Below are 17,624 nucleotides of genomic sequence, written 5' to 3'. Positions count from 1 at the left end.
GAGAGTCTGGTCTTTACTACTGATAGAAGCGAATGACCACTGTTTGCGTCACTGCAGGTACCCTTACAATCATCGATACCTGTGACGGTAACACGGGGTTGCCAGACGCTGGTCTTGAGTCGATCAATAAATAACAATGCCTGCAAGAACAAACGGAAAGATACAACGTAGCACGGCAATTGAATAATTACGCGGTGAGTCGGGAGAGCAGTGTCTCTCACATCATATAAGAACACTTGTCTCCTTCTTCTTGCTCTGAACAGTGAGCGTTTCAAGCCCCGTCCCCGCTCATTCACACCACCCAGCCAACCCACATCTTCCCTTGGATATTTTCCAACTTGTCGCCCATTCCCATCAACCCTGATTGGTTTATCTGGCAAATCATTACGGCGTTTTGAACTTCTTTCAAGCTCTCGAGTGCATTCTCAGAACACAGAATGAACACATACGCAAAAGATGCCACTTACAACCCCACAACTCATCCACAGCCTGAGGGTACCACGAGTCGCTTCTCTCCCGAAAGCTCGAAAGCGAGTACTTGGCATATGGTCCACCTCCTCGAAACTTCTAAGCGTTTCGGATGTATAGTAGCAAAAGAGCTCAATGTGTCTTATATGCCGATCATTCCATTGACGACACAGTCACCACATTCAAGAGCGGTGGGAGGTTCGACCACCCACTCTCCCCTACAGGCTTGAAATCAAATCCAAACGTCTTCCCCGAGTTCACCGACACACGTCCAGATTATCCCGGATACTTCCATCCTCCGATGGAGTACACACCTGGTCAGATGTCGTGGCAGTATCATGACACTTGGCAGGCAGCGCTGGCTACTGCTATGCTAGCAAAAGGGGTAAAGTTCAAGGGTGAAGAGGTGCCCATATCTGTGCGAGATATTCAAATCTTCTCCGAGAAGGTGGTAGAAAAAGATGTCTACAAGGCTGAGACATCCCACATTCTTCACCACCCTGCCGACCGGGACACTGCCATTTTCAAGGATGAACCTTCTGCTTCTACCATAGCTAGATGGGCAGCAGCCACACCGTTCAGTTTGGTCATCGTCTGCCCAGTCATTCAAGCTGATGGTGTTGGCTGGAACCGCATCTGGGATACCCACAATCGGCCCCCAATTCGCTCAAGGTGGTCAGTCAAATCTACGCACGAAGCACATGTGAGATACCTGCTGACTTCGCACTCCAACTTCAGGTCGACTGGGAACCAAGGATTACATCCACCTTTGTTGTTAGGATGTCTTCCAAAAGAGAGCTTTTGCTAACAATAGAAATTGGCTTAACAAAGACGTCCACTGGTTCACGATGGACCCAATCCCAAAGACTAAGTTCTACGACTTCTGGAATGCATCGTAAGTACCCACTTTCTTTGAACTGTACCTAGGTACTTGAGTATACGCAGCTGACGCCAATAGTATGAACTTCTCCAACGAGCTTCCACAGATCATTTCTAAAGTGGGCCTGCAGGGCATGCCTCAAGGTAGGTTCTTGTGGTGCATTGTGTTGCTTCACCGCCGCATCGCCCTCGGGCTCACAGTGCCTGACGAACAGTTAGGTCCCTGGATTTGGCAGTTCGGTCTGCATGTGAAATCGATCGGTTCACCATGGAAGCCGAAACCCTTCACGTTCGACCCGAAGAAGTTGAACGACTACAAAGGCCTTTCAATCACCTATCGCCTTCTTACTGCATGGATCACGAACTGGAAGTTCACCGGCGGCATCAGGCTGTATGCACAGATTTGGGACGATGCCATCGCAGCTCTCGTTAACTACAATCACAACAAGACTGACGAGAAGTGGGAGAAATTCAGGGAGAAGATGCACAAGGCCAAAACACCCTTCTGGTGAGATTGGTGGGCGAGATGCAAGCAGAGACTCGTGAGGTCCTGATGAACTCCGCCTTTCTCGGCTTCCTTGGATCGACGAATATGCAGAAGACTGGGTTGAAGGCTCTGGTAAGGACAAGCAGCCATCATCATTCACCTGGGCTTGTTTATCTCGTTCTTGTTGTGTCCATCAGTACACATGCAATCTTTTCGATAGTAAACTCAGCAATGGGCATACAAAGTGGGTTTTACAGGCAGGCGAAGGTGGTTCTCTTCTTCACCAACTTCAAAATGGCTATTCATAACTTATTTCAGTACCACTAAATAGAAATCATGTTCCAATCTGCTTGTTCCAAAGATGCATCCTGACTTGCAAAGTTAACTCCTATATACCGTCTCCAACCTTCTACAGTTTTTGATAAGCACTCAAAACATCATGTCAACATGGTCACCAACTACCACCAGGCCGGTGACACTGTCGCCAACCTCGACCAAGAGGCGTGGCTGTTGCACGCTCGCGGTATTGCTGCTGCCGTTGCCAAGTACGCCACCTCGTGGGAGGGCTTCCCAGTTCGCTCGCCCGTGAGCAACACCACCACCAAGAGGAGCGTTTCTGAGGTCCGCAAGAGCGTCACGGGCGGTAAGCGCTTGTTGAAGCTGTACTAGACGGCACCGAGCTATGTTTGATGATAATGTGTAGATAATGATAAACAACCTATGCAATGCATTGGTTGTATAACCTACTCGCACCTCCTTGATCACGACGTTGTTTCTTTGTACATTTTGACTTGATATATGACACAAAAGTCTATGACAAACATCACCTTTCTTATCAGCCTAACAATGGCTCTGTCCTAGCCGAAGCTAGAATTCAGATGCAGCAGTCATCGGCAGTACGCCGTGCCGTAAAAGCGCGCATCAGCACTGTTTCATCAACTCAGGCCATCAATGACATCGCGTCACCACAGTACCCGCCATGCTGTTGCCCTTGCGTGCCCCTCAAGTTCGCCTTGCCAGCACTGACAGCCAGCACTGACACCGCAGAATAAGGTTTGGGGCTCTGATCTGATTAAGACTTGCCACGTTTGCTTGCTTGCTCTGCCAGCGCACGTTGCGGGCGTCCGATATGCGCTGTCACGGGAGCATGCAGCAGACGTCCGACGACGGGCGGCGTTCTCGAAGCATGCCCCACTGCGGCGCGGGTGCAATGTGAGGCGAGTTAAATGTGGGTGTACATGTGTTGCAATCTCTTTTCTTCGTGCGGGAACAGGCTGCAGCTGAGCGGTTGCCAGTCCAATGCAGCGTTGCTAAGACCAATCAATACCTCGTTTCTTCGTTTCCACCGGAGGGCGATGTTGGCGCCGTCGGGATCACTTCTCGTGTGGGCGGGTGCACCTCGGTGAGAAAGTGAGGGCGGGCTAGGACGGTGGCAGCCGATTCGCAGTGCGGGGAAACAGAAAGTCGAGTGGCTGGACCCCTCGACTTGAAACCTGGCGGGCAGGGCCTAGCGCAGTCTGTTTTGAGACAGCGGTGTGGTATTGCAGATGCGGTTCCTAGCCTAACCGCGTCTGCCATGATAGCCGTGGATTGGGCAAGAACGAGCCATGGGGCCTGTTTCCCTGTGTGCTTGAATGATTGTGGCAAGAGAAATGTATCATGTTCTCTTGCTGAGTGTCGGTAGGATGTTGCAAGGTCTGCTGAGCGTCAGTACATCACGAGAGGCATTACCTCGTGCTATGCTGGTTGTTGCGGCCCGCGTGGTTGCGATGCTCACCGCCTTCGGAAAGTGATGCTGCTACTCAACAGAAGGATCAACAAACATGTCTGGACTTCGGGAGCTTCTTCAGAGAGGCTGTGCCCAGCGCAGTTGCTGTCGAAGCTGGGTGTGTGTCTCCCAGACCCTCACACTGCCCCTCATCACTCACTGTTCGTGTCGATGTTTGTTGACAGAGCATGAGGGGAGTACCACTAAGGTACCTACTAATTACAGCAGGCGGCATCTGTCGGCGTTTAGAACGAGCAAGACGGCCCCGCTGCTCGCTCTCCGGCCGTGGAAGTGAACAATGGTGCTGGCCCTCCCTTGGTTGCCAGTCGAGAGGCGGACTCGCGGAGGATGATTGGCCGGGCCGTGTGACGATGGATGGAAGCTGCTGCTGAATGACGTGTGAGCCTTGCCGGGCGCCCACTGTTCGGCGGTGCTCAGAATCCCTGGAGGGGTCCAGAGGCCGGGACAAGTGCTTGTCACCTTGTCAAGGAGCCCTCAGCACCACGGATACCGCGCAGATTGGGCAGCTTGTGGGTCGCCTGGGTCGCCTGGACAGAAGCTTCCCAAGGGGTGGGCCGAGGCGCTGCGAAATGACCGTGGCACGGTGGCTGGCAGAGGGGCTGACAGCTGCTGCTGAGCCTCATTGCCGAAGCAAAGGGATGAAGAACGAGGAAAGCTGGAGCAAGCACAGCGAAGGCACGTTTATGTAGATCGGCGTGATCGAGGCAGCGCAGTGCATGCAGTGCATGTGCGTCCCAGGCTGGGGCACGGGTCGTCGTGAAGCAATGCGGATTTCCGTGTGAGGGCTCCAGTAGCGCGTATGCACGACGCCATCCCAAAGTGCTCAGGGTCCACGCCTGCCATTTGGACCTCGCAGCGGAAGGTCGCTCTTTCCCTTCTACACACAGAGTTCCCAATACACTCGAGGGCTGACAGGCGGTGCATCTTGACATTTCCTACTGTCGGTCCCTTCCACAAGCCGCGCACACCCCGTTTTGGCTGGTCTGGCGCATAGATCAGGCCTCACCCCGTGCCGCTGGCATACCACTGAAGCCCTCAGCACCGCCCACTGCCAGGCCGACGACATCGCTCGTTCGCGTCCGCACCACAAAGGCCACCGAGGGCACCGGCCCTGTGTACGAGTACGAGTACCTCGACTGTGTAGGTAGAGCCCCTGTCTGCGCCTGCGCCTGGACACGCTGTTGTGTGCGCTGTTCGGAGGGCAGGCGCGCATTGCGCAGCTGCAGCACCCCTCCTCACCGCCCGCACCCCACATCATGCTCCGGACGCGAGGGACAGATGTGCTGACTTGGACGCAGTGTATTTCTAGTTGAACATGGCCTTTTCCACCGGCATCGGTGACCGCGGCGGTCTCCGCTCCCCTCGCGAGGAGCAGCAGTCGTTTGCTGCCCTTGGCCTCACCTCTCCCCTGCGCAGCACCTTTGGCTCCCAGGCTGCCAGCTCAAGTGCCGGCGACGTGCGTGGCCAGCTGCACCGCCGCTTCACCACGAACAACATCCCCACTCTCAATACCCCGCTGTCGCCCATCGGCCAGCAGCGCAGACAGGCCGCCGAGCCAGCCGAGTTCACTACTGCGGTACGTAGCGGAGCCCTCTCGTATTCCATCCCAGGCGTCGAGGCGTGCCCAAACGCTGTGGGTGTGCTATCTTGGTCAAGCCTGCGCGCGCATTCTGTGTGTGCGAATGTGTCTCTGGACCGAACTGCACCAACACTCGCTGCCAACAATACTATGTGAATAAGAGTGAAGGCTGACGAATTCACCTTTAGACCTATCACAAGCTCCAAGTGGTAAGCAAAGGCGCATTCACCTCTACCCCCCCTCCCCCCCTCTCTCTCTCTTACCTCGATCCACGTGCTTCTCCCACGCTGCCAAGCCTGCTTCCGCGTTGCTTGCTGAACCAAACACACGCTCTCTCTCATCACTCCACCCACCGCACCATTGCTACCAGTATCGCTTGTACATCCATCCCTGGTTCTCTTGGAGACTCGGTTACCCATTTACACCATATCTTTCCTATCTTTCTGCACCTAGCTCCCACTGTCACGAGTGTGACATTGTTGCCTCATATCAACACACGCCTGACGCCTGACAGCCGCGTGACTGTGCTGACTGATTGTTAGCTCGAGAAAAAGAAGCTTGAGTACGAATACTTGAAGGAGCAGCGTAGACGTTTTGAGGCTGAGATGGAGCTCATTGATTTGCAGTCTCGACGCGGCGAAGAGGAGATTCACCGTCTTTCTTCCGAAGTACGTTACGGCAAGCCAGCACACAGCCAGCCTACTACTCCACCTGAGCACAACGACAACGGCTTTCCCAACGCCTTTTCACGCCCAAACCGATTCAGCATGTCGAGCATTCAGCCTTCCAAGATCACGCCGCGTGGCAGCCGCGCCAACTCTCAGGTCACCTCACCTCCAACCTCGTTCTTCAACAACAACGGGTTGCCATCCCAGTCTGTGCCGGGCACTCGACGCAACTCAGACGAGGACCATGACGACTTCGACAACGATGACTTCACTCCTCTGAGCCCAGTCTCTCGCAAGTAAGTACACCAGCACCTTTTCTTTTACCTGGCTCTCTTACGTTGGCGACGTACAGCGTAACACAAGCCCCACAACCCACGTTTTCACATTCCAACGCGTTCAAGCTGCACGCACAAGGTTCAGGAACTTACAAATAGCTCACACAGGAACAACCGCATGTCCATGCCCGTGACTAGCCTTGACCTTCGTGGACGTGACAACCTCCCAGATCTGGCATCCGTACTTGGCCACATCGACACCACCGGCTATCTGTTTGGCGAGGAGGATAAGGAGCACAACCCGGCCGCCTCTCCCGATCACAAGGCCTACCTCCAGATGAGCAACACAAACGACAAGTTCCCCATCCTTGTCCGTCGTGGTGACGCAAGCAATGGTACGAGCCTCTCTGCCTCTTCCGCCGCGCTTGATTTGGCCCTTTCACAATCCCCTGGCCCGGAAGCACAGCCCACTGGTTGGCCAAGTTACCGTGCCCATCGCCAGGCCCAACAGTCGCTTCCTGCTAACACCTTCCGAAAAGGCTCGCAGGCTGAAGAATACGAGAATGGCCACGCCAATGGCCAGACGACACCCAAGCAGAATCGTCAATCCGTTGAGTTCAACTTCACCAGCCCCCTGAGGTCTGACAACCAGCGCTCCAGCTATGCAAGCCCCCACAACAGCATGCCCAAATTGACTCAGTCGTTCTCTCCGAGCAATGTTCCTACAATGAAGAACGGAAACGGAGTCAACGGTAGCGGCAACGGCATGAACGGGAACGTCAACACACACGCAGAGCAGCATTTCAACCAACATAATGCCAACCTTGGCCGCATTCCTCCTCATGCTGTGTCTCATCGCCACAGCCGTGAGTTGTCCACCGGTTTCAAGGAGCAGGAGTATCGTCCTGTCTCATCCGGTCTGCATGCGAGCGCTGCTCCCTTCGGCCCTGCCATCACCTCCGCAGCACCAGGCAGCGGTTCCATCAGTAGTACAGTTGGCTCGCCGGCCATGTCGCAGTACTCTGGCACCACTCCTGGCAACGCTCCTTACTACCCATATGGCATGAACATGCTCAACGGTGCTATGAACGGCATGTCCCTTGGCCCTCAGTACGGTGGACCTTCCCCTTACGGTCCTAACGGTTTGTACCCTGGTAATGGCCAATACTTCAACCCTTACGCCACCTACGGACCCAATGGCCGTGTCCAGGATAGCCAAGCTCGTGTCATTCAGAGCCGTCGTATGCAAAACGACGCCAACCGCTTCATGAACTACGACTTGAAGACCATGCCGCGCCACGAGATTTATAGCTTGTGCAAGGACCAGCACGGCTGCCGATTTTTGCAAAAGAAGCTTGAGGAGCGCAACACAGAGCATCTTCAGATCATCTTCGACGAGACCGCTCCTCATGTTGTCGAGCTCATGACTGATCCCTTTGGCAACTACTTGTGCCAGAAGCTTCTGGAGTTCACCAACGACGAGCAACGTACCACTCTCGTCCGCAACGCCGCTCCAGCTATGGTTACGATCGCGCTGAACCAGCACGGCACTCGAGCCTTGCAGAAGATGATCGAGTTCATTTCTACCGAGGAACAGACTCAGATCATCATCCAGGCTTTGTCTGGCCAAGTCGTCGATCTCATCCAGGATCTGAACGGTAACCATGTCATCCAGAAGTGCCTCAACCATCTCAAGTCTGCCGAGGCCCAGTTTATCTTCGATGCTGTAGGCGAGCACTGCATTACTGTCGGTACCCACCGCCATGGATGCTGTGTTCTTCAGCGTTGCATCGACCACGCCTCTGGTTTCCAGAAGGTCGACCTTGTTCGCCAAATCACCGCACACAGTTTCCACCTCGTGCAAGATCCCTTTGGAAACTACGTCGTTCAGTACATCCTTGATCTGAACGACCCCAACTTCACAACACCCATGTGCCTTGGATTCAAGGGCAAGATCGCCGAGCTTTCCATGCAAAAGTTCAGCTCCAACGTCATCGAGAAGTGCATCCGCTGTGCTGAGATGTCAACCAAGGCTGCTATGATCGAGGAGCTGCTCGATGTCGAACAGCTTGAGAGGCTCATGCGCGATTCTTACGGTAACTACGTCATTCAGACTGCCCTCGAGTTTGCTCCGCCCGAGCTGTGCCTGCATCTCATGGAAGCCATGCGCCCCATCCTGCCCCAGATTCGCCAGACACCATACGGTCGCCGCATCCAGACCAAGGTCCAGGAGCGTGAGGGTCGTCTAGCTGCGTTCACCGGTCGCGCTCCTTCTGGCCATGTCTCCCCGAGCGCAGCTCCTGGGGCTCAAGCTTCTGAAGCAGGTTCCTCTTTCCAGCCTCCAATGTACACCGCTTCCGCAAACTACGGCGCAAACATCGCATCGCCTCAGCCGCACCGTCAGCCGCATCGCTTGAGCAACCCACCTATGCCCCACCACTTCAACAACTCTCTACACAACCCGGCCTACCAGCAGTACGGCGTTGCTCAGCCCGCCGGAGTGAGCAATTTCTTTTAGCTGAAGGTCCTTGACGACGTTATGATCCAACGAGTTATGGTCTCGCTCGACCAAATCCCCTCACGCCTCATCACTACGCAACATTCTTATCAGTCGAGTCGCTTACTTGTACTGATGTTAGTGTTGGCTGGCCATCCTCGAGGTGCGATCTTTTCTTATAAGTCTCCCTCTTGCTTACCGACATGCTCGTGGCATTGCCTCTAGCTCCCATTCATATCGCTCGCTCTTGGCAGATCGCTTTGTATAGTACGACAACAGCAGCAATGTGTAAAGCTTGGGCTGTGATGCATCATCAGGCGCTGCATGGAGCTTTCGTTTCTTCCCCTTGTTTCTGTACAACCCTTGCCCGTTCTTCCCCATGTCTTACACTTACCCACTTGCTTCACACCATTGTATTCTTCGGCACTCGTAATGGGCAACAAAACGTTCAGCATGGCACGAGCCTAGCCGCAGTTTGAGCGGCGGTCATTTTCTCGCCAACATGGGGGGGTTTTCATTTTCAATGTACCGCACCATACGTAGATAGCAGTGCTGCTAGGCACCAAATGAAAGCATCGAAATTCGCAAGCTTTTCTGTGATCCGTAGCATCAACACAGTCTCTTCCTGCCTAACAAGATGACCACAAATACAGCCTACTCAACGTGCTAGTCATCGAAGTGACCTCGGTATTTTTCTGTGTTTTATATGACTACATGCTCTCCTATTTCTCAGGTGCGGACTACTTCAGATCCTTCGCATTTGCCTTGATACTTTCTTCTAGGCTCGTGTATCCATGCCCGTAGGCATCCCTCAGCAACTTCTCCACCTTCTCAGCCTCGGCGTTGACACATTCATCCGTCCCATGATCCTCAAAATCCTTAAACTTCCTTTCCGGATACGCGTCCCTCAGAATCTTTACAATCTCGCTCACAGGTGCGGGCGCCACCATGGCCAGTAGTCTCCTACCCTGCAGGTCCGGGTGTGCGAGCGCAATGAGATGCAGTTTCGCGTCGTCTTGCACGTTGATGTAGTGCTCTGGAACGCGCTTCAGTTGGTCGTACTTGCCGTCCCAGAGGTTCTTGGTCCAGCCGGCCGTGGTTGGATAGCCTTGGTGCGTGGGCTGGAGAACGGGACCGAGATTTGCGTTTGGGTTTACTGGTTCCATGTCAGTTTTTCTTGTATCCTCCTAGAGGTTGAAGCTCAATCAAAAGCCTATCGTGAGGGTCGAGTGATGCATGGCAACGCGTTGCTTACCGCAGTTTATGACAATGGGGGACTTGTTCTCGTCTTTCCACGCTTGCATCGCGCGCTCGACTTCTACTTTTGAGGCGGCGTAGACTGTTGCGCCGCCTGCGGCTTTGCCTTTCTCTTTCACGGCCTGGACAGCATCGTCGTTGAACGTGGATTCGTCCACGGTGAACTTGACGCCCGGCTTGGGCTGCGTGACTGCAAAGGAACCGCTCGTGTACACGAATCTTTTCAGCCCAGCTGCGGCGGATGCTTTGAGTGCGTTGAGCGTCATGTTGACGGATTGCGGGATAGCGATTTTTGGGTTTCCTGAGCCGCTCATGTCGTGCGCTACGTGGATGAATCCGGCTGCGCCTGAGGATCGTTAGCATCGGTGTTGGTGCTCTTTCGACCTTCTATCTGTTGATCATTTGACAAGCGCATCTTTCACAGCTTCATCAAAGGCGTTCTCCTTGGTCAAATCTGGAACGGAGACCAGCTCGAATTTCCCATCGCCGTACTTTTGCGCAAAGAAGTCTGAGAGCCATTTGTTTTTGTTTGCATCTCGCGAAGCACCGCGCACTTTGTAGCCAGCAGCGAGAGCTTGGTCAGCTACATGGGAACCAATGAAGCCACTGCAGCCAGTTACCACAACAGTGCTTCCGTAGGGAATAGTAGGAGATTTAATGCCTGAGATGGTCATTGTGACTGTGAAGATGTGTTTGCTGTCGAGCGAGACTTAGGAAACACCTAGAGAGACAAGAGGATACTACTATAACGCGCTCCCTACCTAAGCGAGTAACATGGCCTGTAGTCGCGGTGTAGTCTCCGAGATGACATAATGAAGGAGTGTAGATTATCGACGACCCAGTGGGCGTCGGCATTTCAAGGAGACAATGTATAGCAACACAACGCAATCTTGTTGTTCTTCCTGGGTTTAACGTGTTTAGAGGCAATAGATGTGCTGCAATACCGAGGCACAATATCCATTTGTGTAGCTTTCTTCTACATCGTGCTTGTCGTCTTTGTCTTCTTTGTCTACAGGAAGAAAGATGCGAGGTAAATGAGGGCAAGACAGCAGTGCAATCAATTCGATCAAAGCCCATCCAATTTACCTACTATCGCAGATAGCACGCCATCACTGTTAAGCCAGGGTACAGCGAACACGAGAAGCTGCGATGACTGGATTTGTATTCGTCTGAGGGCCTGAAGGTCTCTAAATCGAGTGAGAATCAAGAAGTTTCGCTTAATCCGACTTCTCGCCGGCACCATGTTACGACACATGCGTACCTCTCGCCCTTTGAACTTAGTATGATGGACGTTTCGTTTACCAAGTTCTTCCCTGAAAACCTCCCCCACCACATGTTGTCTGCCATGCTCATCAGAGCACCCCAGACCATGAAAATAGCCAGTGCAACGCCATTCTGCATCTTGAGGTGTTCGATGTATTCCAACCCTGTCAGTGCTATCCACGGAAATACAGCACTGTTGTCTAAGATCCTCTGCTCAAGAGCTTGGATGGCATGCTCAAACACGCATGTAGTGGAGGAGTCAGAAACGCTCGCATTCAGTTTGCGTAGGTTTTCTATCGTGGATGACACCGCTGAATATGGTAGACTCGGCCAGGTAACGTTGAACATGCCACTGAGACGACCTTGTTGCACTCTGCGTTGAGATGTTTCGATGACAAGGCCAAGTCCGCGTAAAATGTCGGCGAGTGGAAGAATTGCTTCGGCGACGAAGTTGAAAGTCCGGCTGTGACCAACAGGCAAGAAGGGGGACACCATGACGCATACCATGATGAGTACAGATGATGCAAAGATTGGATCGCAGTTCTCAGGTGAGACAGAGCCGAGGACAGCACGTAAGCCTGCTATGGCCCTGGTCTGGTAACTCATGCCTGTGCCTGTAAAGTCGCGAGACACAGCTGAATCATTTGTTTCGCAGGCGATGTGAAATGACGCCAGTGCTAAAAGAGCCTCCATAAGGTGTGTATTGTTCAAAGCCTCCTTGACGAGATAGTCCTGGAGTAAGCCCACCAACTCTGGAGTAAAACTGTTGGATGTTTTCATGCACCAGTGATGGAGCAGCTCCAGCTCGCGCACTCTATTTGGGTTCCAAGACTCTTCATCTGGACTGTCCTGATACATGTTGATAGGAGCTGGGGAGTCGTTGCCAGTCTCTGCCTCTGATGTTGACGTGGGACTGGCGTGGAGTGCAGCTGCTTTGGAGGTTGCAACAGGGGTTGATTTGGTTGGGAATCTCAGGTAGACGCAGCTCTCGCCGCGCAGAACGCACGAGGAGCATTGCGGGAGCAGCTCATCGCATTTGACGCGTCTTTTTCTACACTGGCTGCAACCCAGGCGAGACTTCGTGTGTGTTCGCCTGGTGGGCATTGGCAACTTAAGTTCAGCACCCGTTGACGATTTTTGAAGCGAACGTAGCACGCATATCAATGTTGAATGTTGATCCTTATAGTCCGTCTGACAGAATTGACAAATGTACCTTCCGAGCGCTACGATTGCCGTTGGCTAACGCTACACGTAGCTGCAGGTGTTGGAGACAGGTAGCATGCAGGGACCCTGCCTCACCGGTAGCTAGCTGTGAAAATCAATTGGACACTCTGTAATGCCGCAGCCGCCCATGAGGCGTCGAGTGCAGAGTGAGCGGGTGGGCGGAGTGCCAAGGACGATGATGGTAGAGGAAACGAGTGGTGATGAGGGCGTTCACAGCGGCGCCGCGCCTTCTCCGGTAGAATGACGTGCGTTCCCAAGGCATGCTCCTTCCGCTACCGTGCACCCAAAATTGAACCCCAGGCTACCACCTTCCTGATTACCTCCACGAGTCCGCGACGTATCTCCACAATCAAACGACGCATCTGATAAAGACCCTATTCTCTCGGCTCTCGCAAACCTCGATTGATTCTCTCGAAATGCGCTTCGCTACCCTTTCCGTCTTGACCGCACTCTTCGCCGCTACCACGATGGCTGTCGCTCCCCAGAGATCCGTTATTATCAGCTTCCCGAACGAAACGCCAGACCATATCGTAGAAGAGGCCAAGGAGGGCATCCGCAAGGCCAAGGGTGTTATTACCCACGAGTACAGTGAGTGCGCCTGGCCGAACGCTTAGGACGCCATGTACACGCATAGTATATTTGCTGGGCACGCTGTACTGACATGTTTTTCAGACATCATCAAGGGCTTCGCCGCCCACGCCCCTGCCTCCGCTCTCGAATTCGTGACAGCAATGGGCGAGCAGTACAAAGTCGAGATCGAGGAGGACGGCATTGTAACGACTCAAGGCGAAGAGTAGTCACGCCACTCACGGCGCAGACGGTGACCTTGGTCAACTTGATGTGTATACAACTTCTTCTTCGCGAAGTCTTTGACTATATGGGACACGGCAATCACTATTGAAATTCGGCGTTGGAACATGGAGTACGGCGCAAGACATGGCTTGGGACACCTGGTAGCAATTTGATCACGTTTACTTTTGAGTGTTTGCTTATGGTCGACTACCTTCGCACAGCTGCCACAGGACTGCTACTGCTCTTCTCTGACTGACTCACTTCGCACACATCCTTGTCTTTCCGACAAACAGCAGATCTCTGGCCGACCTCATGTTTTCAGAGAAGCAGCAGATTTTCCGGGAACCGATTGAAGAGAAGGAAATATGAAGTGTTTGGTCTGCCATTCATGCGGCAGTGTTGTGGACCCTGCGGCGGCAGGCGCTGGTGGGAGCACCCCACCAAACTGGGAAACCTCTGACCGTTCAATTTCACGACACGCTGAGACGGGCCACTGGTGTCTCAGCACGATGGCATCCTTATGCGCATAGTTTTGCACATTACGCAGTCCCTGTACCAGGCACTTCCCCTCGCTCCGCCTCAGCGCGATATTTTGACGTGCACCTCCGCGGCGGGAGACGATCTGTTTAGCGTAACCGCCCACCGCCCACCGCCCACCGCCCATAGCCCATCGATCAGCGACGCGTCGACATCACTGCCGACACAACCTTTGCATGATTGCCCCGCCCACACATGATGCATAGCTTCGACTCGGTCTACTCAGAGACACACACCAGATTACGACCGCGTACCTGTGGGTGGTGAGCCCTCCAAATCAATATGGATGACTTCAAGCCAGATTTGCTCAAAGCTCTGCTCGACTGGGTACGCGATGCAGGCCACCCACCATGAATTGGAGCCGGGCTAATAAAGACTCGACAGGTAAACACCTTTGATCTACCGGGCAGAGTGACAGCATGGAATCAACTCGAAGATGGGCAGATAATCTGGCAGATCCTCGGCGACATCGATGCCGAGTACTTCAGCGAGTCCCTTCCTATCTTCGAAGAGAGCAATGACCGCCGTCAGAGCAATAACTGGATCCCAAGATGGCAAAACCTCAAGCATATCGAGCGCACCGTATCCACATACATACGAGACGAATGCGGACAGTTACCGGTCCTCACGAAGCGCATGATACCAGACCTGCAGGCAGGCACATGGGAGGGCTCGACAATGCTCACCGCAAAGCTGACCTTGGCGGTTCTGCTTGCAGCCTTTTTCTCGCCGAAAAGTAACCAACGTATGCTGAAAGTTATGTCTCAGTTGGGAACTAAGACGGCTGAGACAATCGCGACGGCCATCCAAGAAATGCTGGCTTTGGACAAAAGGATGTCGGAGCTCGGCGTGGATACAGAATTGACGATAGGACCTAATCCTTCAGGATTCAGAACACCCACACGAGCCGTGTCTGGCAACGTCACTGCAATTGGGAGGGACTCGGAGCTGGAACAAGAAGCTCAGCTTGTTGAGGCAAACAAGGACAGACACGCTTTGAGAACACACGTTGAGAAGCTGCAAAGAGAATTGGAAACATCACGCAACCGGATCTCACAACTCGAGGAGGACCTTGCCGAGGCTACAGTACATATCGACAACCGTGCAGCACAACCGGGGCATTCGGATGACGTCAAGCAACTACAAGATGAGCTATCGTACGATCGACAGAAGATCGATGAGCTCGAGACGGACCTCGCGACTGCCAGGGAAGACCTGGAAAAGCAGGCTAGGCAGTTAGAGCGGTTCCAAGCCGAGGAAGGGTCGAAGCAAGACCTGCGCGACGAACTGCAACTCATCAAGGCGGAGCGTGACGATCTCAGTCAACGAGCCAAGGCGAATGAGAACCTCAAAAAGAAGATCGAGACGCTCACCAAGGAGACCAAGAACCTCGAACAGCTGCGCGAGGATTATCAACAGGCACGAGAACGATTGCAGCAGCTCGAGGACGTCGAGGAGCGATGCGAGGCACTCGACAAAGTCAACAAGGAAAATAGCTCAACACTCGTCAATTGCGAACAGGCTATATTTGAGGAGAAGGGCAAGCGCACGCGAATCGAGCACGAAAACCTGCTATTGAAGAAGCAGCTCGAACAAACAAGAGAGTTGCAGTACAAAGCCGAGGACGCGAAGAACGACTTGGAAGACCGTATACGAGACCTGGAATCATCAAGGCATGCTGATCATGGCGGAAGCCTCGAGGCAGAGCTCGAGCGAGACGAGAAAGCCTCGGAGCCCGACTCTTCGCGAGTAATTGAAGGACGAGTGACTGCCGATTCAATAGCATTGCAACAGAAGGTCGACATCCTGACAGCTAGGTTGAAAAGTCTTGAAGCTGAGACGCTGAAGCAAATGACCGAGAACTTAGGTCTGCGCTCAGACATGATGGTAGACAAGGACGAAGAAAGTCAGAAGCCATTCTTCGAGCAGAACGAGAGGCTGCAGACGGCTGAGAACGAGCTCGAGGAGGTACATCGCAGATTGCGAGAGAAGGACTTGCAAATTGCCGAACTTCGGAACGAGCTCAATAAAAAGTCTGACCTCGACGACGAGGCGAAGACCAAGGTTGTCTCAGCCGAACATGAGCGAATGCTGGCTTTACAACAACGAACAAATCAGAAGCTCCGGGACTTGGAGCTGGCAAATGAAGAGAAAGCTAGCCTGTTACGAGCAGCATTACTCGACCGCGAGCATCTGTCCCCTGAGCTTCTTGAGCTTAGAAGAGCCGAGACCTTACAACAGGTCCGCGACCAGATACAGTTGGTCATCAGTGCGCCGGCAGAGACACAGTCCAGCGTTCTTGATACGACATCGTCAGAAATCGCAGAAACGGTACTCTCGTCAGAAGCAGCGCTTGAGAAGGCGAAAAAAGTAAGCAATAGTCAACATTCCCGCACCAAGCCACCCTCCGCATTTGATGTAGCAGTCTCAGCGATGAAGACGCAGCAACGCATCGATCCATCATTCTCTGCCGCTACGCTCATCTCACCAGCATTGCAAGAAAGAGGTCACCTGGAGAAGAGCAAGTCGCTATCTGAGGTATCGACTTCGACGACTGGCACGGGACAAACTACTTGGGGGCGTGTTACACAATTGATTTCGCCGAAGAGAAGGCCGGCACCTGTTAGAGCCAGCACTGAGTTTTACTCATCAAATGGCTCAGACAACGTGGCAAGTTTGTCCCTCGCCTGGCGGCGAAGAAGTATACTTAGCTCTGCAACTGTTTCTTTCTCCTCCCTCAACACCGACATGCAGGAGAAACACCTGCTAATGATCTGTACAGGATCTCCAAGAGCAGACGGCCGCAAACAATACTTTGCGGGAACAACTGGCCGCCGCGAAGAAGGAGACAGTGGAGAAGGGCTCGGTATGCAAATCCCATCCAATCAGTTGAGGTGCATGAGCTAATAAAACCAAAGGTTGAACTTCAGCAAGAGGTCGAGAACCTACGCCGCGAGAACAAACTCATCACGTCTGCATGGTACGATATGACCATGCGCCTCCAGAGCAATACAGTTGTTCTACAAAGGAGGAGCGAAGCACCCAAAAGCTGGCTGGGTAAGCAGCGACTAGCTGTTGGAGGATCAAGTAGCCTGGTATGCAGCTCTAAGCCCTGCACACAAACAGTCTGATACTGATACACCGACAGGGCCGACGGTAGCATCCTCTCGACCCAGCACGATCTATGTTCCCGTTTTCTCTGTTCGTTGTCCATACGTTGTTCAAGTATGGTCAGTATAGGACGATCTGCATTGATGCGCCTTGAGAAGAACGTTTTACTTTGTCATTATACCCTTTCGGCATTTGCATGTAGCGAGGCGCTTTGTGTCCTAGACGAGGAATTCAGTTGGCATGTGTAGATGGATAGCTTGCATATGCATTTGACACCAGTTCTGCATGTCCGCTACCTGCCTCCCAAGCAAGACCCAGATCGAACCTATGCTATATTGCCGCCTACAAATCCATCCTCTCGTCTTCCATCCTCTCGATATCCGCGTCCCGATATCTCCTCACTCTGTCCAGGATTCCCAAGCACTCCATCCAATAGAAGAGCCTAGGCCACCTCTGTGGCTGCAACAAAACGCGCCTCGCAATCTCAGTGTCCAGTTCACTCGTATCGAGTCCCGCCAGGGCCCGTCCATAACGCTGTCTAAGGAGTGTCGAGTGCGGCAGAATTCGCACAGTGTACGAGACGGTGTACGGAAGAGTGTACATGGGCGCGCGTCCCATCATCCATGCCAGAGTCGTCTCGTCCCACGCACAGGTGGAATCTGGATTGAGATCAAAGTAGCGCGGCACCGGTAACCGTGGGGGTGGCGGTAGGAGGACCGGCGGTGGGCCCTGGACTGGGGTTGAATGCTGTAGCCGGGCCTGGGACTCCGGTATTCCGTCACGATCGAGGCTCTACTC

General features: G+C 53.3%; 6 protein-coding genes across 6 annotated transcripts, besides 2 other annotated features; 4 read left to right on the top strand and 2 right to left on the bottom strand.

Annotated features, from left to right (window-relative positions):
- Positions 1-437: 437 nt before the first annotated feature.
- EKO05_0008703 (uncharacterized protein) lies at positions 438-1,859 on the top strand (the record flags this gene model as incomplete). The annotated part of the gene is made up of 5 exons (XM_059637358.1): positions 438-582; positions 642-1,171; positions 1,248-1,363; positions 1,427-1,491; positions 1,567-1,859. The coding sequence occupies 5 exons, from the start codon at positions 438-440 to the stop codon at positions 1,857-1,859; spliced, it is 1,149 nt and encodes a 382-aa protein (XP_059493341.1).
- Positions 1,860-4,327: 2,468 nt separating this feature from the next.
- Positions 4,328-4,354: a tandem repeat.
- Positions 4,355-4,938: 584 nt separating this feature from the next.
- Positions 4,939-8,663, top strand: EKO05_0008702 (uncharacterized protein; the record flags this gene model as incomplete). The annotated part of the gene is made up of 5 exons (XM_059637357.1): positions 4,939-5,199; positions 5,391-5,411; positions 5,745-6,166; positions 6,314-6,540; positions 6,685-8,663. The coding sequence occupies 5 exons, from the start codon at positions 4,939-4,941 to the stop codon at positions 8,661-8,663; spliced, it is 2,910 nt and encodes a 969-aa protein (XP_059493340.1).
- Positions 8,664-9,382: 719 nt separating this feature from the next.
- EKO05_0008701 (uncharacterized protein) lies at positions 9,383-10,213 on the bottom strand (the record flags this gene model as incomplete). The annotated part of the gene is made up of 2 exons (XM_038941646.1): positions 9,383-9,798; positions 9,898-10,213. 2 exons carry the CDS (start codon positions 10,211-10,213, stop codon positions 9,383-9,385), a joined length of 732 nt encoding a protein of 243 aa, XP_038796239.1.
- Positions 10,214-11,102: 889 nt separating this feature from the next.
- EKO05_0008700 (uncharacterized protein) lies at positions 11,103-12,266 on the bottom strand (the record flags this gene model as incomplete). The annotated part of the gene is made up of 1 exon (XM_038946603.1): positions 11,103-12,266. The coding sequence occupies one exon, from the start codon at positions 12,264-12,266 to the stop codon at positions 11,103-11,105; it is 1,164 nt and encodes a 387-aa protein (XP_038796237.1).
- Positions 12,267-12,802: 536 nt separating this feature from the next.
- Positions 12,803-13,183, top strand: EKO05_0008699 (uncharacterized protein; the record flags this gene model as incomplete). Its single annotated transcript, XM_038941817.1, has 2 exons — positions 12,803-12,974; positions 13,059-13,183. The coding sequence occupies 2 exons, from the start codon at positions 12,803-12,805 to the stop codon at positions 13,181-13,183; spliced, it is 297 nt and encodes a 98-aa protein (XP_038796236.1).
- A 629-nt stretch (positions 13,184-13,812) lies between these two features.
- Positions 13,813-13,841: a tandem repeat.
- Positions 13,842-13,997: 156 nt separating this feature from the next.
- Positions 13,998-16,875, top strand: EKO05_0008698 (uncharacterized protein; the record flags this gene model as incomplete). The annotated part of the gene is made up of 5 exons (XM_059637356.1): positions 13,998-14,042; positions 14,100-16,085; positions 16,498-16,581; positions 16,634-16,810; positions 16,864-16,875. 5 exons carry the CDS (start codon positions 13,998-14,000, stop codon positions 16,873-16,875), a joined length of 2,304 nt encoding a protein of 767 aa, XP_059493339.1.
- Positions 16,876-17,624: the final 749 nt, after the last annotated feature.

Source organism: Ascochyta rabiei, chromosome 15, assembly GCF_004011695.2.
Source record: "Ascochyta rabiei chromosome 15, complete sequence".
Taxonomy (NCBI): Eukaryota; Fungi; Ascomycota; class Dothideomycetes; order Pleosporales; family Didymellaceae; genus Ascochyta; species Ascochyta rabiei.
Note: the sequence above shows the minus strand (reverse complement) of the source record. Positions and strands in the feature narration are given on the sequence as shown.